Here is a 22,797-nt window from a genome sequence, read left to right on the forward strand (position 1 = left end):
ATGACCAGAGAGAAAGAAAATTATTTTGGTAGATGCATGTATCACAATTATTCTGTACCTAGTTTTTCTGGATTGCTGATATTGTCCTTTAGAATTTGGGTTGTATAATATAAAGATCACATCCCATTAAAAAAGGCTCACCATTTGCCTGTTCAAGGCTGCTTTTTCAAGTAATTATAATTTGCTATAAATGAAAATCTTCACTCTTGAGTGCAGTTTGAGGTGACTTTTATTTTAATTATACTTACTGTTATTCACAAACTTCTCAGACTTGTGTAGGAACACTAACCATTGTCTTATGCAAAACACAACTGGAGTAAATTTACCTATAGCTACTTTTCTCATTCATTAGTAATTAAAATCTCGTATCAGAGACTAAGCTTCATGAAACTATCACAAGCATGTGTATACACCAGTTAGCATACTATCTGGCCTTGTGGCAGGAATCAAATCAATATCTACAGAATCTCTTGTGCAAAGCTTAAGCAATAAAAGTGCTCACATGAATTCAGGTCTGCTTCCCTTTAAAGTTGGATTCCAGACGAAATAAATTTTATAAAGACTATAAGAAATGTATTAATATGGTAAAACTATTACTTCAAAACTCAATTTTAAAGGAGCTGTTGAGCACTGCTGATTATTTGGGGTCCTGAAACATATCTCACATAAGTGCTCCAAACAAAATATGATTTGTAATGTTTTTTAAAATGTGAAAAGCTGGATTTTGCAGACTGCTTGGTGCATTTCTGGTTGTTTCTCTTAAAAAAGTAGAAAAAAATCTACAATTTTGTAGTCCTTTGGTTTTATTTTCTGGGATAAAAAAGTATAGGCATAAATGTTTTTTCACGGTCCTCTTGAAGATATCCTTTAAAACAACACCAAATGGCTTAATTCATGTCTCTTGATTATCAGGATTCTTTGATATCACTGTCAGCCTTGATTAACTGGTTGAAAATTTCAGAGCAGAATAAGTAACTTTCATGAATATTTCCCCAATCCCTGAGAATCATAATCACCATAGGTATATTTTGTCCTTTCATCATACATCTCTGGAAAGTAGCCGTGTTCGTTCATTGTTAATAGGGCAAGGAGCAGTGTCATAGAGGGTTAATCCATGTAAAGTGGCTTCTACCCGTAAAGAAATTTTCTGGAACAGAAAAGAACATTACATACAGAAGTTTGCTCCTTAAAGACAGATCACATGTTCAATATTTTCTGAGGAATACCTTTTGGGATTAGGAATGTAAATCAATTCTAATGAGTAACAAGAGAGAGACAGCTGTTGTACTGCTGTAGTACCAACAGAAATGGGAAAAATAAGCTTCTTTCCTCAGAAGTTCCTTGGTGTTCTTTGGTTTCTATGAGGAATCGGTAAAACTAAATGTTGAGGATGGCCTATGTAAATGTAGGCAGAGTTGATAAAAGTTCTCTGAATTTCTGCAAATTCAGTTGTTTTACAACCCTATTTTCAAGACTGGACCTTGCTAACAAAACACTATTTCTCGAAACACAGAAACAATTCACCTGAGAAGTTCCTCTTCCAGCATCACTGCTTAAGAAGTTAATTTTCGAAAAGGCAAGAGTTGCTATAGAAAGCTTTCTTATTCCACCTGAAGGAGGTTTGACTGCATAAATCTAATTCTACATTTCCTTACCTGAAAATCACGAATGTAAGTCAGGAAAAAACCGAAGAAGGAAAGTGACATAGACCATTCTGCTGCAGTAGTGATCATGTGAAGCACATAACCCTTAAGTGACAACAAAAAAAGAGTAATTCTATGAAATTTCATTCAAATGATCTATAATTTTTCTCAAATAAAAAACCTGTAATATTTATAAACCAATCTGTGTTCTGAATATCAACCCCTGATTTATTTAACATATCTCTAGAATTAAAGGCAGACATTAGAAATAGTCCTAAATGATCTATCATAGTTTCATCCACAGCAAGTAAAATTTTCATTTGAATAACTAAGACAGGAGAACCTCTACCCTACAACCAAGAAGTTACTACCTTTCCCAAAGCCACGAGTCATTAAATGCCACTAAAAAAAGTTTAAGTAAACGATGCTCATGATAAACTTAGTGCTATTTTTTGAGCATTAAATAATATATGGATTCTAATTAGGAGAACCTAGTAAATTATTTCATTTAGTCATTCTCACAAACATGTCCTATCTAGGGCTGATTCTTTAAAAATAATTTAAAATAAAATGCCACCTGAGTGGTTTGTGAAAACAGATGGACTCATTTTATTACCTATTCAAGTATATGTCCCACCTCGCTTTTTCTCAGTATCAGAGATGCTATGTCCATTCAGATATCCACTATATTGGAACCCAAATGCAGAGTCCATAATAATAAACTTCCAGATAACAAAAAGTAGGAAAAGAAATTTTTTTCAATTCAGAAAACAAGTATTCTACTAATAAAAGATTTCAGTCAGGTATACTGCATACTATATCCACCTTTAGAGAAGTCAATTTCTGAGAAAACTCTTTGCCATCACAATTCTCTTCAGAGTTTGAAAATGTTCACAGACCACAAAGTGACAGGAGAATGTGGATGGTTCTACATAAACTCTATCATTTATAGAAAATAATCCTAAGACATAACTGATTCTTCTACTGAAAAACTTTTATTGTTAGTAGTGAAATGAAAAATACATCAAAATCAACCAAAACAGTCATCTTTACTATAAAACTAAGTTTTATAGACTCTCAGTTCTTACTTTGTCCTCAGGATTCCAATGGAGTTTCTGTACTATATCAGCACCAAAACTGCCACTGTACAAAAGTGATGAACAAGTCAGCACTGTAAAAAAAGTAAGTCAAGGAAGAATCTCAGGGAAGACCTGTAAGTTTAATTTAAAACAAAACAAAAATCTCTTTAAAGATATAAAAGGATTACACATACATTTGTTTCCAAGGTCCAAACCCATTTCTTGAAGACATCATGTTACATGGCAGTAGTAAAATTTAAAATGTGCCCAGAAGATTACTATGATGCATAGTCAATCCCTCTTTGCTCAATAATTCATTAGTTCTATCATAAGCTTTTGCTACATAACTGTTCTCAAGGAGGGCACTAACTAATCCTTCCTGTCTTTGAAGTAAGTATGACTAGGCTAGACATTATCTTTGTTTCTAGCTCAGTCACTAGGTCCCATGTAAATATTTGAATTTCACGTTTCAAATTCTTTGATTTAGGGTTTACTAAACCCAAGAATATCACCCACAAAAGGCCTACTTACAATATGCCAACAATGTTCACTTAAGTTTTGTTATTCAATTCCAAGTGTAGCCACATTCTACAGCAAAGGATACTGCTAAATGCACTTACTCCACACCAGATAACCAACAGTAGTCTGATCCAGAAGACTTGTTTGCCGTGAATTTTGGGCTGCATTTGGTAGGAAAGGATAGTCTGAACAAACATGTATAATGAGCCCATGCCAAAGGTGAGCACAGCTCCACATACATGTACAGCAAAAAAGGTGGTTTTCTGAGAAGTAAAAGGAAGAAATAAGTAAATAAAAGAAACCCCAAACGCATCGACAACACAATATTTAAAAGCACAAGCCCAGCGATTTCAATAGGACATTCACTGAGTGGAAAAGCTCTGCAGATTCTACAAATTATTTCCTGAAGTAATTTTCCCTCAGTACTCAGCATAAACCTGAGAATTACAGTAATCCATATTACTTCATATGCTACTACTGAAAACATGATAGTAATTATTCATTTACACATTAAATAATAAACTTTAGAAATAAGTAAATTCCATAGTATACTAAATGGTGATATGGGTTATAGAAAGAGTAGAACAAGTTAAAGAAGACTAGGATGCTTGGGAATGCAGGGGGTAGGGAGTCTCAACTTAAACCTAATTAAAATCTAAATGCAATTTAAAGGCTCAACAAATTAAAACATCCCCCCTTGTCTCTAGTTTGATTGGTTTTGATAAATTATACAATGAGGGATTACCATAAATTGTAGTTATCTTCTCCTTTACCTTACTCTTTGTTTTCACTTTTTAATTAATTTTTTTCCTTTGCCTTACTCTTATCAGTATCCATTTACATTTTACTCTATATGTCCCTGTTTAAAAGTGATGACAGTAGTTCACCAAAAATTCTACTATCAAAGGCCTTTGGTTGAACTGTATTTTTCTAAACTGATGCTGTCTGTATGTCATTTGCTTGAGAAGGTACTATGCAGCACTTGGTAAAGAGGGTATGACGAAGGTAACAGGAGAAGAGAGGTTAGGTTAGGGGTTGGTTCCCTCCTTCTACAATCAACTGCGCTAATTCACATAGAGTTCACTTTTTTAGTTGAAGGTACAAGAAGTTTCTAGTATAAAGAAATAAAAGGTTATAAAGCAGAAACTCACACACCATTGTAAAGCAATTATACCCCAATAAAGATGTTAAAAAAAAAAAAAGAAAGAAAAGGTAACAATTTATTTGCCAATGGCATTGGTTTCCTTTTGGAGAGAGAAAGTGCTACTTCGATAAGGTTTGGGGTGTTTTAACTGGCAATAAGTTATGAGCATTGGGAAGGGGAAAAAAGTCATTGTTACTACCACTCTGGGTAACAAAGAAAAAAAAAACATTCAGCACCCATAAAACATAATACAAAATGGTAATATCTTCTTGGTTCATGTGAATTTACCTATATATGTAGATATATGGATAAAGGCTGCAAAAACGAAACTGACTATTTTAGGGCTAAGAGCAAGAATATGGGTGAATTTTTCTCCTTAAAAATATTCTCGCATATATTTGTTGACTGAAGAGAAAAAAAAACACAACCTAAAAGTTGAGAATTATATTTTATTTGGCAGACTTTCTGAAGACTTCAAGCCCAAGAGGCAGCCTCTCACATGGCTCTAAGGGACTGCTTCAAGACAAAAGGGAGGAGCCAGGACATATAGGAGTTTTACAACAAAGAAGATTACCGTTAATTAAAGAAAACCAGGTATCTCAAATTAATTTTGTGCTTTTCTGTTTGGGAAGATGCAAGAGTCGGGGCTCACTGAAATCATTCCATTGATAAGCACCTTAGCTGTCTAGGGCCAGTATCCAGCCCCATCCTGAGTCCCCTCAGGGTGTACCGTTGGTGGGTGGCTGCAGGCCACCCATCTGTCTCCATCCTGAGTTTCCTCAGGGCTCACTGCCCGGGTGGCTGTAGTGGCTTGATGGCTGCAATACCCTTTGTTTACGGAAATGGCAGGCAATGTTTTTCATTCATATATTGATGAAGCTAAATACAGATATAGCCTGACCAATGCCCACATGTGATCAGTACACAGTTCCATCAACAAAATCCTGTAGTTAAAAAGAAAAATAAAGAATGGAGAGCATTTACTACTGTATTTTTATAATCAAAAGAGAGGTATATAAAACTGGTTTTAACTGGCCAGCACTTCTGCTTAATCCACTCAATTTTGTCATTTTAGAGACTAGGAAAACAGCAAAAGATCTTGAAACGGGCAAGAGATTATTCTTTCAATGGAATACTAGAGCCTCTGGGAATGGTTCTACAGAAAAGTGAATTTTATTTGTCTTTGATTAGGCTATTTTGCAGAGAGAACTTGTGCAATGATGGATATTATGTGTATAGACAAAAGTTAACTTATTGAAAATGCATAATAACACAAATAATCCATATGAATAGAAATGCATATTGTGTCCTATTGAATGAAATTGACTATCACTCTGTGAATAATGATCAGTTTCGCTAGCTTTGCATCTATCTGTAAATTCATTTGAGCATTCCTTATCTGACTATAAATGTGTGGTACTTTGATTTCTCTTTTGAAGTGGTTTGTATTACCTACTATTCCTCTCATTAGTAAATTAAATACAATCTTTGACATGTACAAAAGTCACGATTTTATCTTCTTTAAAAATATATCATTTAACAAAGACAAAAAGGTATTCTTTGACAAAGACAGAGAAATTACAGAGATATGTGTGGTCAGGGGCAAATGTTTGCTATAGAACTTAAAAACTATGTATTGAGTGGCCTGTAATCTTCACCTAAAAGCAGTTAACAAAATTTAAGAACTAATCTTTATTCCTTCCAAAGTCTCCATGAGGATAAATTTTCTAGGAAGGGAGAATGTCATGTGACAACAGAGGCATAAATTATAGAGTTATGTTGCCACAAGCCAAGAAATGCCAAGAATTATTAGAAGCTGGGAGAGAGACATGGAATAGATTCTCCCTCTGAGCCCCCAAAAAGGAACCAACCCTACCAACACCTTGATATCAGAATTCTGGCCTCCTGAACTCTGAGAGAATAGATTTCTGTTATTTTTAAGCCACCCAAATTGTAGTATTTTGTTATGACAGCCCTAGAAAATTAACATCGATTTCTGCCTAGTTATCCCTTTCAAGTTTCCTTGAGGATGAATATCCTAGTGCCAACTAAAGAATGTCGCTCGCCATCTGGCCCTACAAGGATTGAGTCATTAGCCACGGTAGTCACTGACCTTCAACATACTCTGAAAGGAGCTCAGGGCAGAGATCAGGAATGAGGCACTCTGCTCTGTGGAAACTGGCAGAACAGGCCTTCAGACAGTTAGATGTTTTCAGGAGACAATTTTATGAACCCAATTTCTTGCTTCTTCCCATACTTAGAAAAGCACTAAGATCATTAACTAAGATATCTGTGCCTTGTGACTAGCAGAGACCTTCTACTGAGATGTGTGTTTGACAGCACGTACCCTTTCTCCAATAACACATATATGCTGACCTCCCCCCTTAACCTCTTTGGAGCAGTCTCTCAGAGCTATCTCAGAGGCTGCCTCCGGGCTATCGTCCTCAGTAAGTCCCCAATAAAACTGCAACTCACATCCCTCACGTTGTACGTTTTTATTTCAGTAGACATTAGGAAGGGAAATATTCCTAGGCACTGAGGACACATATTTGTTTTGCTGCATGTTTTTTTTTCTTGTGGCTGTGAGGCTTGCAGGATCTTACTTCCCCGACCAGGGACTGAACCCGGGCCCTCAGCAGTGAAAGTGCAGAGTCCTAACCACTGGGTCACCAGGGAAGTCCCTTGCTGCGTGTTTTTATACACACTTGTTTTCAAAGAAATTAAATATGTATTTTTTTAAGTCAGAGTTTTTGTGCTAAGTACTCTGTTAGGTGCTGGATATACAATGGTGAACAAAACCACTGAGCTATAATTAGTGGAAATATATCAACTAAAATTTTTTTAAATAAATCTAAAAAACATAGATAAAAAATTAGACTATAAAAAGTGCTGCACAGAATTAGTTTCCAGAGGCCTGGAGAACATAAAGAAAGAAAACCTGAAATATATAGGAGGAAATCTATTGACAAAAAAAGACTTCCCTGAGGAAATATAGTCTGCCTACATCTATTTAGGCTTGGGGCTGTGGAATGTGCAACAGAAGAAACAATGTATGAAACAGAGTAAACCAGTCTTATTTAAGGAACACAGAAAGACCCCGTGTTATGTACAATATTAGGAGGGGAATGATGTAGAATGAGGCCAGACAGGTAGAAAGTAGCCAGATCACAGAAGACCTTTGAGTTAATTAAGCAGTTTGGCAGTTTAACAAATTATTTTTTGCTCTCTTGATTCTATCTCTTTTCATGTGACCTTGGACCTGTGAGCTTTAAACAGTGGTACAAGGAAACAGAATGAGGTGTACATATATTTCCAAAAGATTACTTTGGCTGAGGCATCAAATTAAAGGGATGTAACAGTGAATGCAGAGGAACTATTAGGGAGGCTAGGGCAGTAATCCAGAGGAGAGGTGATGAAATCTAAACTGGTTGAGAAGGAGATGGCAGAGACAATAGAAATGAAAATGGAGAGAAGCAGATGTTTTCAAGAAATATTTAAGAGATAAAACCAACAAGTCCCTACTTTAAAACAAAGTTCTTGCCTCTCTTCCAAGTTAAGCTCTCTAACTGTAAACCATTTATAGACCTGGTTTGTGTACAATTTTTCCATATATGAATCAACTAGAGTTTGTCTCTGCAAGAGAGAAGTGGGGACAGGAGAAAGAGACAATGCATTCACCACTTTAAATAAGCAGTGAAAGTTTACATTAGAAAGGAAGGAAGGAGAACTGTTTGATATGTAGGTAATGCTACAGGGTCTGCTTATAAATAGGGTCCAGCAATAATTTGCAATGGGTGCTATTAGGAACTGCCATTGGAATTTACTGGACTGTGTAAAAAAGTATTAGTTACTAACAGGAGTAGTATGCTATATGTGGAGGTCACTTTGGAATCCATTTTTACCATACAGTCATGAGATATTGTTAAACTGATCAAGGGATAACTGGAGCAAAGAATCACTATCCATATACTAAAAACCTCCAAATGACTTTTTTAAACACTGAGCTATACAAACTGATTAGGGAAAGCAGGACCCTATTTGTGGTAGACAGCTAGCTAGTTGTCCACAAAAGTTTTTGTGTCCCTTCCATAGCATAGAGTTGCCCTGGGAACTGATGCCCAGCAAGATTACATTTCCCAGCCCCTCTTACATCTAGCAAAAAGGAATGCCAGTGGAATGATGCGAGTCACTGCCAGGTCCAAGTTTCTAAGAAGTAGGGGTGAATTGTGCATGTTCTCTTTGACTGTTTCAGGCAGCTAGATGCAGAAGACCACAGAGTTTTAGGGAATTGCAGGGCCCAAAGATGGACAGTGTCTGGGCCTTAAATCACTGTGGGAGGAAGGCCATCTATCAACCAAAAATACCTGCACTGGATGCATGTATGTAAGAAATAAACTTCAATTGTGCTGTATGTGTAGGGCTGATTCATTTTGTTGTGCAGTGGCGGCTAACACAACATTATAAAGCAACCATACTCCAATAAAAATTAAACAAACTTCAATTGTGTTAAGCCACTGAAATTTTGGACTTCGTCATAGCAGCAAGCATTACCCTAATATCCACTTGGATTATACTTAAAGAGTTTACTAGTATTAACCATTACTAAAAAACTGAAAAATAGGAGCATTCAATCAGAAGCATTATAGGAATGGAGAACTTTGAATAAAAAAGAGAGATGGAATATGCCTTTATACATGTATTTGTATGATGAGGGTGTGTTTGTATGTCTGAATAGCTACTAGATGTCGAAACAGGTTACCAAATGTATAGACTGAAACTCTAAAGACTGCAGGGATTAATAAAAAAAGCACCATATGCTTAGGATGCAGCTGGTATTACCAAAGACTCCTCTGAAAGAATGTCAGTAGAAAGGAACGTGGAGACTTTACAAATATTTGCTGAAGGCTGACTGCTACCTTAACATAAAGAATTCCCTGAGAAAAAAACTGGAAAAGCTATAGCTCCTCCCTTGACTTCCTCATTTAAGTGGCTGGGCACCTAGGGATGCAGGCAATAAACAGGAACATCTAAACAAGAATATAAAAGAGGTAAATGAGTGTGACTTGTTAGGCATAATAAAAAAAGAGTTTAAGTCTGTAATTGTGTCACTTATAATTTATGTCAATTCTCTCTGGTCTTGGAGTAATTTCCAACTAAGTAGTAATAAAGAATCTAGTAAGTAAAGAGTCCTGAGGATCTTTAAAAAGTTATAATAATTTGTATTTGTTCAGAAGATTACTGAGAATGAATTTTTCTAATTTCTAAGAGGGTCAAGTAATTTAAAGGCAGTGGATTCCATTTTGTTAAGGCAAAAAACAATAACTACATGTAACTGAATCTTTCAGGTTTTCTTTCTTAGCATGTATTTTTATGTACTTCAGGAAAATACCTGTGCTGAGCTAAAACACAAACCTGGAAGTTTGCCACAATAGAAAGTCCTAAACAACTCAGTAATCCAAGTACAAGGCCAGCCTTGTTTAATTTGATGATACGACTCTCTTCAGGATTCAGAGCATGAACTTGCTTATAACGAACATAAATGGTCGCAATGCCTGGGAAGAGATAATCGGAAAAACAACAAAGTAATAAATAACTAAGGAATAAAGTTGCCAATAAAGAGCTCACAAAGGTCACTGCTATCCAGAAACATAGTTTCCTTTTAAAGCTAATCTGATAGAAGAAAAAACAATAAAAAAACAAACAAACAAAAAAACGGCTGTAGATTTTAAAGAACTTTTAAAGTTGCATTGTGAAACTACCGCTACCTCTGTGTGACTGAGCAAGTCGTTTGCCTCCCATAGCCCTCATATTAAAAATATTTAGGAAAGGGCTTCCCTGGCGGCACAGTGGTTAAGAATCTGCCTGCCAATGCAGGGGACACAGGTTGGAGCCCTGGTCTGGGAAGATCCCACATGCCACGGAGCAACTAAGCCTGTGCGCCACAACTACCAAGCCTGTGCTCTAGAACCCACGAGCCACAACTACTGAGCCAGCATGCCACAACTACTGAAGCCCGTGCACCTAGAGCCCATGCTCCTCAGCAAGAGAAGCCACCGCAATGAGAAGCCCGCGTACTAAAACGAAGAGTAGCCTCCGCTCGCCGCAACTAGGGAAAGCCCACGCACAGCAACGAAGACCCAATGCAGCCAAAAATAAATAAATAAATTTATTTATTTATTTTTAAAAAATTTAGCAAAAATTTAAGAAATTAAGTTTGATGTTTTCTGAAAGTCTCTAGAAATAAATTTTACATAAAACACAAAATATTCTATATGATTAGCATTAAAATATAAAGTAATTAGTTCTAGAACACATATAAAATGAAAGGCAAAAAACACCGAAGGATTATTTGCCTTGCTCCCATTTCATTTTATTTCAAATTACTACAACTTGGCTCAATCAGATATAGCTGTCAGTTACACAGAAAAATAAAACCCACTTGACTGTCCTTATTGTTTAAGAATCATTTTTTTAACTTCAATGTTTTACCTGACCAAATAATAAACATCATATGGAAACATGCAAATATTTTAAACAATCACGACTGATGGAAGAAGTATTATTTTAGTAAACCATTAATAAAAAAATTGGTTCAGGGACTTCCCTGGTGGCGCAGTGGTTAAGAATGCACCTGCCAATGCAGGGGACACGGGTTCCATCCCTGGTCCGGGAAGATCTCACATTCCATGGAGCAACTAAGCCTGTGTGCCACAAATATGGAGCCTGAGTGCCACAGCTACTGAAGCCCATGTGCCTCAAGCCCAGGCTCCACAACAAGAGCAGCCACAGCAGTGAGAAGCCCGTGCACCGCAACAAAGAGTAGCCCCCACTAGCCGCAACTAGAGAAAGCCCACGTGCAGCAACGAAGATCTAACACAGCCAAAAATACATAAATTAATTAATTAATTTCAAAAAAATAATGAACAGGAATGTAAAATACTGTAGTAGAACTCAATTTCTTTGGCATTAGAATATCACTCAAAAATCAAAACACGGTTCCACAGCTATTCTCAAACTTCTGAAGTGTTTATCATAAAGGAATTTTGTTGGGGTCAGCTGTGGTCAGTGTGTTTACAGCTCTTTGTCCTTTATTGGTTGCTTAAGAAATCCACTTAGGGCCTCAAGGAATATTTGGTTATACTTTACAACTTCTATAAGCAAGTATATTTGGTTATACTTTACAAGTTCTATTTCTATAGTAGTCAAATAGCCTTATAGGTATTTTTAAAAGATTTCCATAATTTAGCATTTCTAGAAATTATTTTTACTTTAAAAGAAACATATCTGTGATCAATGATTTAGTGATAACATTCCTTCAATTGTAACCAGAAAGTAAAATAAATAACCCAACAGTGTTGAAAGAAGAAAAGGGCAATTCAGCTATTAATTTTGATTGTTAAAACCACTCTCACTACTTACATAAAACTGCAGCAATATTTAACATTGCCCCAAACAAGCATTTTTCTGGAGCTACCGTACCAGTGTCACTGAAAGAAAAAAAAAAAAGGTATGAGGATTTCTCATATTAGATTTAGTATACACATGTATTTCTTCTAAGGGATAAGAAACAAAAGGGGTTATTTCAAATCCTTTATCTTTTTATAAATCTATGAGCTCAACTCTTACATAATGTTATAATAAGAACATGATAATTTGAGCTCGCAATAATTGCCTTGTTCACCTTTTTCTTATATCACTTAAGGTTATTTCTTTTTCACATAATAGAAATCACTATGAATTGATAAAAAAGCTATCCTTATTTATGTTAAGGCTGCATTATTAACTTACATCAGTCAGGCGGCACGTTTACCTGTCTCATCTGAATATTCTCTAAACACCAAAGGACCTTTCATGATTCTTTTGGCATCTGTTATTCTCGCCTATAATTCAATTAACACCTAATCGTTTCCTGATTAATTTTAAAAAATATTTATCAAGCACCTACCAGCATTGTCAGACAGCATTTTAGGGACAGGAACACAGTGGTAAGTACAAGAGACCAAGCCCTTACCCTTCTAGAGATTCCACTCAAGACAGCCTTGCTGACTCACACAGCTCTCAGTCCAGACTTCTATTAAAATCACAGATGACGCTCTGCTGCAATATGTCTGTTACATGCCTGTCTTTCAGCGCAGGGTGAAATGCATAGATCCTGATTAATAGTCCACCATTTACTACTAACTGGGGAACCTTGAGAACATTCTTTTATATACCTCAGATGGTTCCCTATCTGTGAAATGGGGCTATCAATTCCCTCCCAGCCTCATCAGATCAACATGAGGAAACAAAACTGTGGTCGTGCATGTGAAGTGTCTAGCACAGCAGCAGACACACAAGAGACACCCAGTAAATGTTAGTTCCTTCCCCTTCTCTCAAACTACTGAAAAGATTAAAAAGACAAACTCTTTAGCCTCAAATTGAAGTACTATAGGAAAGAGGTAAGAAGGATCTCAATTCAGACAATGTAATGGGAATAAAAAAGAAATGGAAAGTCATATCCGCTAAGGAATCAATAAGATTTGGCGAACATTTGGATTAGGTTTAGGAAAAGTAAAGCATCAAATATGAATTCTAAGGATTGCTCCTTCCCACTCTAAAATGTTTCTTCAGACACAAAAGATTTTGTTACTCTTGATCACTTTCAGGGAGTGCGGATTACGTTTCGTTGTTGTCGTTCCTTCTACCTTTCAAGTTTTCAAGAATAATGCATATGTATTATTCTTATAATCAGAAAAAAATCCATAATTTTAACAGTCATATTCCAAATGATGCTCCTGTTTTGGATTACCCCATAAGTAAATAACAGCACGCACTTCCAAGATGGCTGGCTAAGTGTGCTCTGGATCGGAATGACAAACTGGCCTAGAAGTGAAAACACCCATCAGCATCGCACTTCAACCCAGTAGTCATCAAACTATTTTGATCACACACCGTCAAAAAAAAAATTGTCTGATCATCATTATATGTTATTTATCATATTATTATACATATACTAAATATAAGTTTAAATAGTTTTTTTTTTTTTTTGGCCGCACCGAGTGGCTTGTGGGATTTTAGTTCCCTGACCAGGAATTGAACTCAGGCCCTCAGCAGTGAGAGTGTGGAGTCCTAACCACTAGACTGTCAGGGAATTCCCAAATGTAAGTTTAAATATTTTGAAATCAAAAATACATAGAAGTTCTAAAAAATTCTTCTTATACCCCAGTGGCTAGTCTCATGCACCCTACTTGAGCATTCACTACTTGAACTAAGAGAACACCTGAAGCACACTTGCAGTGGAATTGTCTTTGAATTGTGAATTGTCTTTGAAGTGAAATTTATATTTGGTTATGTCTTTTGGGGACTTTAATAATTAAGCCTTTTAGGTAGGGTCTATGAACTGAAAGGAATTCTGCAGAGTACCTAGTCTAACTCAACCACTGAATTTAAATATATTAGAATGTTGGAGAAAGTTCCCCGTGCAACAATACTAAGTTCATTTGCAAAAAAGTTAAAAGGTAGAAGGACAGAGACAGAAAAGGAAGTGCCTGGGGTCATATTGATCAGAGAATCACATGCAGTACCATTAGAGAACTGAAAGTGAAAAAGAACTCAAACAGACAAGTTCTCTAAGGGGAAATAAAAATGCTGAAGGACGCTCAGGAATATGTATGCTCTCCTGGAGTTACTAAAGAATGAACTGGCTCCTTAAGCTGCATGTCCCTCTAGCAGAGTGGTAAACAGAGGTGACTACTTATCAAAATTATTCCTAGAACTGGAAACTTAAATTCTAAAATACCTTTGGATTTTGTAAATCTTCCCAAAGTGGACTCAATTTGTTGGTGTCCTTTGTGCTACGCCATACCACAGCGGTAACAACAAATGTAATGGCAATGCCCTGACCTCTTCTTGACATTTAAAGAAGATAAATTTAGCCTTTTGGTTTATCATCCTTTAAAAGTTCACTATTTTCTGTGTTGGAAAGGTTATTTTTCAGAAGGTAAACAAATAAATAAATGAAACAACTACAACAAACAACAAAACAAAACAAACTCTGGAAGGAAATCAACCAAACCATTAATCACCTCTGGAAGGGCAGGAACTAGAGGGAGGCTGGAAGAGTCTTTCACTTTTTATTTTTATAATCACTCTAATAGTGTTTAAAATTTGTTATAATAAGCACATATTGCCTTTATAATTGGGGGGGGAAAGAGGGTTATGGACATAGCACATGCAACTGAGTACCCATACTTATATCATGAGTAGTTTTGAAATTTCAAAACTAGTATCAATAAATTTAGATACTTAATGTGTCAGAAAGATCTAGGCAACATGTCATAGATCAGCTCGGTGCTTTGTGACCGCCTGGAGGGGTGGGATAGGGAGGGTGGGAGGGAGGGAGATGCAAAAGGGAAGAGATATGGGAACATATGTATATGTATAACTGATTCACTTTGTTATAAAGCAGAAACTAACACACCATTGTAAAGCAATTATACGCCATTAAAGATGTTAAAAAAAAAAAAAAGAGTAAGAGCACAGTCTCTAGAATCAAATGGTCCAGTCAAACTGAATCTTGGTTCCATTAATTACTGAGTCATGTGCCCTTGGACAAACAACTTAATCTCCCTGGACCTTATTTCCTCCTCTACCAACTGGGGGTAATAGTCCCTGCCTCAAAGGGTGGCTGTAAGGATTCAATTATTTAAGACCTGAAGAATGCTTAGAACATTACCTTGTACACAGTAAGTGGATCAATTAATGTTTGTCATTATCATTATTTTTTAATATTATTATCGTTGCTCTAGCATTTTTTAATGGTAAGGGGAGAATAATTCCAATTCTGTCTTCTGAGACCTCAAATAGTTATTTGGAAGACAAGGCACTGAGGTGTCACAATTCACTAAATGAACCTTAGCCCTCTGTCTCCACATTTCTCTATCACATAGAAAGAGCCAAATACAACTTCCTTTTTATGTCCCTTTCACTGTTGTAATATCAAACATAAAAGTTGAATTTTAAAATGTTAAAATTGAATGTTGGGTTCAATGTTAAAATACGAATGAGACATACCATTCTCCATAAAAGAATACATTTCACTGACCTGATATAAGGCAAAACAGGGTCAACATGGTGAAGTGTTATAGCAGTGATATATGAAAATATGAAAGCAGCAGCCGTCCAAATTACAAGGGCTGAAGGAAGGAAACTGAGGCCTTGCTGAAACCACCACATCTCAAACACGTCTCCTGAAGCAGAGAAAAACAAATTAGAAAAGATTATTCACACGTATTTCATCTATTCTGCTTTAGCCATCCCATCCCACAACCTTGTACTTATCATCCTCAGCTGTTTCACTTCTCATCGGCTCCCACACCATCTACTGACACCTGCTCTCCTTCAGCTTCTCAGTTAATGGAACCAAGATTCACCCACTTGCCATATCTAGACACTATCTTTCTCCCCCATCTTTCCACACACAACCAAGTACCAAGGACTGTTTATTCCACCTCCTAAATTTCCTCAAATCTACTCGTTCTCCCCATCTTCACTGCCACTACCCTACTTAAACCACCATCATTTCTTGACCAGATAATTATTATAACCACCTAGACTTGACTTTAAAAATCAGAATGAGCCTTCTAATTCTAAAATACCAACCTGACCACTTTATTCTCCTCCAAAGAACCTCTTAGTGCCTCCCCTATGCCCTTATAAATTGTCCTTCCTCCTTAACATGTCTATAAGGTCTTTTTGTTGTCCAATCTCTACTTAACCTTTCTGTATTCCTCTCCCACCAGTTCTGTCTGCTCCTAGTTCCTTGCCCTAGCTATCATCATCTTCATCATCATTACAAAAGCAAACACAGTGTTTACTGTGTCAGCAAGGCTACTAAACACCTTAAATACATGATCTCGTTTACTCCTCACAACAGAATTACAGAGGTTAAGAGAACTGCCCAAGGTCATAGGGCTGCAGTAGAGACCGGACTCAAACTCAGGCAGTTCCAGTCTAACACCAATCACCATGCTATACTGCCGCAGCAAACTTCTTTCAGATCGTCAAGTGTGTCATGCCCTCTTGCACACCTTTGAAACTTGGTGCACGTTGTTTTGCCTGGATGACTAGACTACTATGGTGTCACCCCTCCTGCCCCACTACCACCAGTTAACTGCTATACATTTTCAAGCCTCAGCTCTTCTAGCTTCAGCTGAGTGTACCTGCTTTGTTCCCAACAGCAGGCTCACTTTCCCAACCAGGTCATTCATCACACTTAACTGTTACTCGCTTGTTTGGTTCTCTCTTCCTCAATAAACTTGAAAGGGCCTACACATACACATACCACTTATCACCATTTTCTCCCTTAAATTCCAGACTGACGATGTTAGTAAGTAATAAGAGGTCAATAATATGAATTAGAAAATATTAATGTATTTGCATGCACTTAATTAAAAAGAATAAATACAGAAATATTTTCAAATTATAAGAAATTACTCCTACGCATGTGAAAATAATTTCGTATTTGGAGGCGTATTTTTTCATAGTGTGATGGACTGAAATTTAGTATTTCCCAAGGACTCTGTAAAAACTTACAATTCTAATCTCCACAATCCTCCAATATGCTCAGCTTCCTCATCTCAGACTGACCTTCCAGATAATAAAACCTCAGCCATTTTTGACTTGTACTTGTCATTTACTCTGATCATCTGACTTGCTGCTAAAATATGTACATTTAAATCTTGCCAAATAAGTTTCTTTTCCTTTATCCCTAAAGTCACCATTATAAACTTGATTTGAGTAATTTCCTGTCTGAATTGTCATAATCTCTTTTCTGTTTTTTTTTTTTCCTGTCAGCCCTTAACATTCCATCAATTTTACTCTTCTGTTTAGCTAATCATGACAGTTCCTTGCCAAGTTCCTATAGGACTTTCCCCAACATAAGTTTATGGGACAATAATTCTCAATTTCAATAAATTTTGATTAACTTCTAAAATCTTTCATGTTTCTCCCTTCATTTCTTTAAATGTTATTTTGTTTTTTGTCGTTGTTGTTTTTGTTTTTGTTTTTGCGGTATGCGGGCCTCTCACTGTTGGGGCCTCTCCCGTTGCGGAGCACAGGCTCCAGATGCGCAGGCTCAGCGGCCATGGCTCGCGGGCCCAGCCGTTCCGCAGCATGTGGATCTTCCCGGACTGGGGCACGAACCCGTGTCCCCTGCATCGGCAGGTGGACTCTCAACCACTGCGCCACCAGGGAAGCCCTGTTTCTGATAAATTCGATTCTAAAATCTTTAGGAGTCTAGTTCCGTATTTGTTGGTTCTGCCAGCCCTTGTACATGTGTTTTTCTGTTTTTGACTATGAGCTCCTGTTTGGATGATCTTAACTGGGAGTATTCTAAGAGGCTTAGATTAAGGGTGAATCATTCCAGGGAGGGTCTGTATTTACTTTTGCCAAGCACTCTGGCACATTACGAACCTGGGCCGACTTTTAATTTCTTGGCTTCCAGGTTTTTTAGACCATGTAGATAAGTAAATTTGAACCATGAATCTGAGTGATGACAGGCCCTGTAGTTTCAAGTTCTTATGTGGTATCTTTATTCCCCCACCTGGAGCTGTGGTGAAAATGAACAAATTTCTTAGTGATCCCCCTTTGCCAGGAAGGAGGTATTTTTCCTAGCCCACCTTTCACTGAGTGTATAGATTTTTGAGCGTCCTGGCTGATTTGGGGGGAGGTGGTTCTCCAAGGCCATGAGTTGTACAATTTCAAGTAGAAATATTTACATTTTACTTTTTATGAAAAAGTCATCCCCTGACACACAGGCATCATCTACACAAACTGTATCATGTGAATAGTGTCTCTGGAAGTTGTACACCTGGGAGGTCAAAGGGGTATGAATTCTATCTCTCTACCTTGGGTGGTGAGCAGGGGGAGCTTATCATTTACCTTTGATTGTACTTTATTTCAAAGGCCCCAAAAGAGACACACTACTGGTTTACTACTCTGGTGTCAGCTCTCTTCGACTTTTTAGTCCTGAGAATGTTTCTTTCCTACGTGAACTGCTATGCATTTACAAGGCTAATATATTCAGCATTTCGGTGTTTTGGCAAAAGGGATTTTCAAAACATTTTGTCCACCCCATTGCTAGAAGTATGACCTCTTTTTTTTTAAAACAAACAAACAAACACTACAACTCCCAGAATTCTGTGGGTCGCATTAGTCTCAGGTATGTTGGAAGGAATGGTCCCAGCCAGGTTCCAGAGTAGTAGATAATGTCAGAGAAGAGAGTAGGAGTGGTAGAGATAGATGTCAGAGGATTTCACTGGAGGGACAAGTAGGCGATGGTTCATTTCAAAGTTGAGGGAAAGCACTGTCTTCCTCTAGGGAGAATGGGAGAGCCTATTTTATTTTATTTTACTTTTTTTGGCCACCCCACACAGCTCACGGGGATCTCAGTTTCCCGACCAGGGATTGAACCTGGCCACTGCAGTGAAAGCCGGGTATTCTAACCATGAGGCAACCAGGGAATTCCCACATGACCTCTTCCTTTAATTGTTTTTTCATGTCCAAATCCTTCCTATTCTTCAAAATCAAGCTGAAATACCATCTTCCACACACAACCTTCCCTAATCCCTTTGCATCTGGAAATAAACACCCCTTCCTCTGAGAACATTTGATTTGCACATCTCTTACAGCTCATTATCTTCTAGAGTATAAAAGTTTGGGAGGGTGTCTGAAGTGGATAAAATCCTTGGTGAGGGATTTCACTTCTCTGCCCAAGCAGAGAAGAGGGCCTTGCTCATAAAAATTACTCAATAACCCAAACCAAATTCTCATAAACCCCAAAAAGGTTCATTATTTTTCCATTTCAGTTAACAGTACAGGAGATCCCTGACTTAACGACAGTTCAACTTAGAATTTTTCCGCTTTATGATGATGCAAAAGCAATAAACATTCAATCGAAACCTTACTTTGAATTTTGACCTTTTCCCAGGCTAATGATATGCAGTACAATATTCTTGTGACAGCGAGATGCAGCTCCCAGGCAGACACAAAAATCACAAGGGTAAACAACCGATACACTTACCACCATTCTGTACCCAGACAACCATTCTGTTTTTCACTTTCAGTACAGAATTCAATAAATTACATGAGATATTCAGCACCTTATTATAAAATGGGCTTTGTATTAGACGATTTTGCCCAATTGTAGACTAATGTGTTTTGAGCAAGTTTAAGGTGGGCTAGGCTAAGCTACCATGTTCCTGTAGGTTATATGTATTAAATGCATTTTCAACTTATGATGTTTTCAGCGTACAATGGGTTTATTGAGACATAATCCCATTGTAAGTGGAGGAAGATCTGTTCGTACTACCGTTTTTTCAGGCTATCCAGATTCTAAGCCCTCAGAGTAACCTTAGGTTTTCTCATCCAAAGCCCTCACATGTTGTCGCTAAATGACGGCATTTCTACCTTCAGTCATTGGCAACCATTCTTCTTCCTAGTTGCCAGTGTAAACACTCAAATCAGATTCTCAATTCTCTTGGCCTATTTTTTTCTTCCCATCCATCCATTCTATGTGCACTGCCAAATTAACAGTCCTAAAACATTTTTCTGCTCAAAAACGTTTTTTTAAATAAAATTGTGCAAACTTGGGCAAACTTCATTAATTTCTCTGAACCAGTTTCTCCTTTGAAAAATGGCAATAATATTATTGGTAAAAGCTGCACTGTCTAATATAGTCACCACTAGCCACATGTAGCTATTTAAATTAAAATTTCAATTGATTAAAATAAAATAAAATTTAAAATTTCAGTTCCTCAGTTGTACTAGACACATTTCAAGTGCTCAAAAGCCACAGGTGTCTAGTGGCTACCATATAGGATGGTGAAAATATGGTACATTTCCATCATCGTGGAAAAGTTCTATTGGACTAAGCTGGATAATTATTGCAGGAATTACACTGACATAGCACAAGTAAAGAACCTAAACACATTGCTGATACCGGTAACTTTCAGTAAATGGTCTAAAACAATACCCGCTTCAGAGAGGTTTATTCAAGAACTAAATAAGATAATATATGTAAAGATGCTCTCATAGATGGTCAATAAATGTTTGTTCCTCTTTTAGAATGTAAAAGACAAATTACCTGTTTTACAAGTTCTCAAAATCCCAGTCTTCAAATCTGCCCAAAACTGCACCTTTTGTAAATCCTGAAATCCACACACAAAGAAAATAGAGGTTGTTTCGACCCACAGGCTTTTAAAACATGTAAAATTTCAAGTCAATGCACCAATATTGTTCATGGATAGAACACTATGCTATAGTATTATTAACGTTTTCTCTTTTTCTTTAAAGAGTTGACACTTGTGTATTTTATAATGATGTACCATCTGGAATTAAATAATATTTTAAATCTGGGATATCAATTTTCTCATCCTTTCTCACATTAGACATCTTTCGCTGATCTCAAAAAGGATAAAATAAAATGAAAAACACTGAGTTCCTTCCCACAGAAGGAAAGACAATAATGAGGAAAGAATGATAGCTTATTATTAAGCCAAATAAAGCACTGACTAGTCCCTGTGATGCAATGGAAAGAACACAGCTGTAAGATCAGATTTATCTAAGTGCAAATCCTAGCTTTATCACATCCCAGCTGTATGATTTCTGGCAAGTTACTTAGCTTCTCTGAGTTTCAGTATTCTGATTTGTAAGGTAGCTCTGTTCCTTAGAGTAGTACAGAGTAAGCATACAATATAATAATGAAAGGTGATTTGTACAACCACAATTAGCCACAGGGATGGGGAATGACAACACTTCATTCTTTGTATATGTGAATCATCTTGGATTCCTATCTCCTTAGGCTTTGAGGGTTCTAGTTATCTAAACTGACAATTTAGAGGAAAAGCAGGGCTTGAAATAGTTTACCAGTTTGCTAAGGACTACTGAGAAATTTAAGTGCACCGACTAGGTGAGGAAGACTACTATTGCCTATGTATCATCACACTGGAAAGCTGGAAGCTTGGCTGGCTAACTGCCAGCCAAGCAAAATTAGAATTTTAATGGTTAACAATTTAAGAAACTTTTCAAGATATTTGAAAATATGCAGGAATAACCTTCATATAGTAGTGAAAGTGTTTAACAAAATGTTCTTGCATCGCTCACCTATCTCTGCTTTCCTTGAAGATCCGTGAATCAGAACTGCAGTCACAATTTTTGAATTTCACCAATATTTAAATGCCACCAGTGAAAAGATGAATTCCTTACGCTGTCTCCTCTAAGTGGTGACTGCTTAGGAACAATAAAAAAGTAAATTCTGGATATTCCAAGTGAAGAAATAAAGCCCTAGGTACACAGAATCATGCCCAATGCAAAGCATAATAGTAAATGGTTATTTTTCGAAACTCTAATTTGGCCTTCTAACAAATGTAATATTCTCGTAACGGTTAAAAATTAAATAGTCTAGAAAATTAAGTAACTGTTTTACAAGTTGGATCAAATGTTACAGGGAGAGAAGTCGGGGAGAATCTGATGATGCACGGCAAATTAGAGCTGCATTTGGGTACTGATTTACAAATTTAAATTGGGAGAACTAGGAAAATGTGGTGTTTTGTAAATGTATCCTAATGTAAGCACGGTTGTGAGGATACAAAGGACCAGCCATTTACCTTTCTGTATTGGGCTTCCCGCGACAAAACTCCGCGTAGACTTGAGCTTCGAGTAAACACAAGGTCACCACGTACCTCAATTTCAAACCTTCCTCCCCCTTCTCCCCCCAACCCCGCAAAAAGGAATCTGAGCCCAGGAGTGACAAAGGGAATGCATACTCAACCACTGTGTTTCGTGGGACTGGGGCTAAGGTTCTCGGTAACCGCTTAAAACAAATAAAACCAAAGAATTATTTACACTCACCGCTGCCTTCTTCCGGAAGCGCGAAGCACTCGGACGAAGAGCTGGATTAACGCGTTGTTTGGTGCCGGGAAAAGATGCGAGAGGCAGAGCTCGGTCGGGCTTGGGGCAAACGGGGCGCGGAGAGGAGGGGAGCTGGGGGGAGAGAGCAAGAACCCGGACGTAAAGGTGAGTAGCGGAGACCTGAGCCCAGCCTGCACCCACTCCCGCCCCCCCCTCCCCAAGGCCCCCTCGCAGCCCGCCTGCGGCTCTGGCCAGCACCTGGTCCCTCTCCCGCGCGTCGCACAGCGTAGTCTTTGGAGGCAGGGCGAGCTGGCACGCGACTCGCGCGTCCACCGCGGGGGTGGAGAGCTCCCGGCAGCGTCCGCTTCCCTACTCGCCCGATTCCATTCTCTGATACACACCCCTTAGTGGGAACTAGGGCCGGTCCTCATCCCCTTTTTGGCCTACCTTGCTTGGATGTCCCTGCCTGTACGGACTGCCGGCTCCGGAGGCTGCCAGCAGGACAGAGGCCCAGAAGCGCGCA

At 37.7% G+C, this 22,797-nt stretch overlaps 2 protein-coding genes across 8 annotated transcripts in view; one reads left to right on the forward strand and one right to left on the reverse strand.

Moving 5' to 3' along the window:
- Positions 1-211: 211 nt before the first annotated feature.
- On the reverse strand, positions 212-22,410 carry DRAM2 (DNA damage regulated autophagy modulator 2). Of its 7 annotated transcripts, XM_067727236.1 has the most exons (11): positions 22,275-22,410; positions 22,031-22,076; positions 21,528-21,653; positions 20,509-20,572; positions 15,469-15,613; positions 11,805-11,872; positions 9,798-9,937; positions 3,327-3,504; positions 2,732-2,814; positions 1,656-1,748; positions 212-1,147 (listed from the first exon to the last, which is right to left on the reverse strand). In XM_067727236.1, exons 5-11 carry the CDS (start codon positions 15,597-15,599, stop codon positions 1,040-1,042), a joined length of 801 nt encoding a protein of 266 aa, XP_067583337.1. In that variant the 5' UTR covers positions 15,600-15,613; positions 20,509-20,572; positions 21,528-21,653; positions 22,031-22,076; positions 22,275-22,410; the 3' UTR covers positions 212-1,039. The 7 variants fall into 7 exon arrangements, with proteins under 7 accessions (XP_067583337.1, XP_067583334.1, XP_067583335.1 ...); XM_067727233.1 differs by lacking the exon at positions 22,031-22,076 and having other exon boundaries at positions 21,528-21,650; positions 22,275-22,406; XM_067727234.1 differs by lacking the exon at positions 22,031-22,076 and having other exon boundaries at positions 22,275-22,406.
- CEPT1 (choline/ethanolamine phosphotransferase 1) overlaps positions 22,311-22,797 on the forward strand; it is a 36,783-nt gene continuing 36,296 nt past the window's right edge. The window contains exon 1 of the mRNA XM_067727231.1: positions 22,311-22,439. The gene's annotated coding sequence lies outside the window, so the exon portion shown is untranslated. The remainder of the gene's footprint in view (positions 22,440-22,797) is intronic.

This window comes from Pseudorca crassidens, chromosome 2 (assembly GCF_039906515.1).
Source record: "Pseudorca crassidens isolate mPseCra1 chromosome 2, mPseCra1.hap1, whole genome shotgun sequence".
Classification (NCBI taxonomy): domain Eukaryota; kingdom Metazoa; phylum Chordata; class Mammalia; order Artiodactyla; family Delphinidae; genus Pseudorca; species Pseudorca crassidens.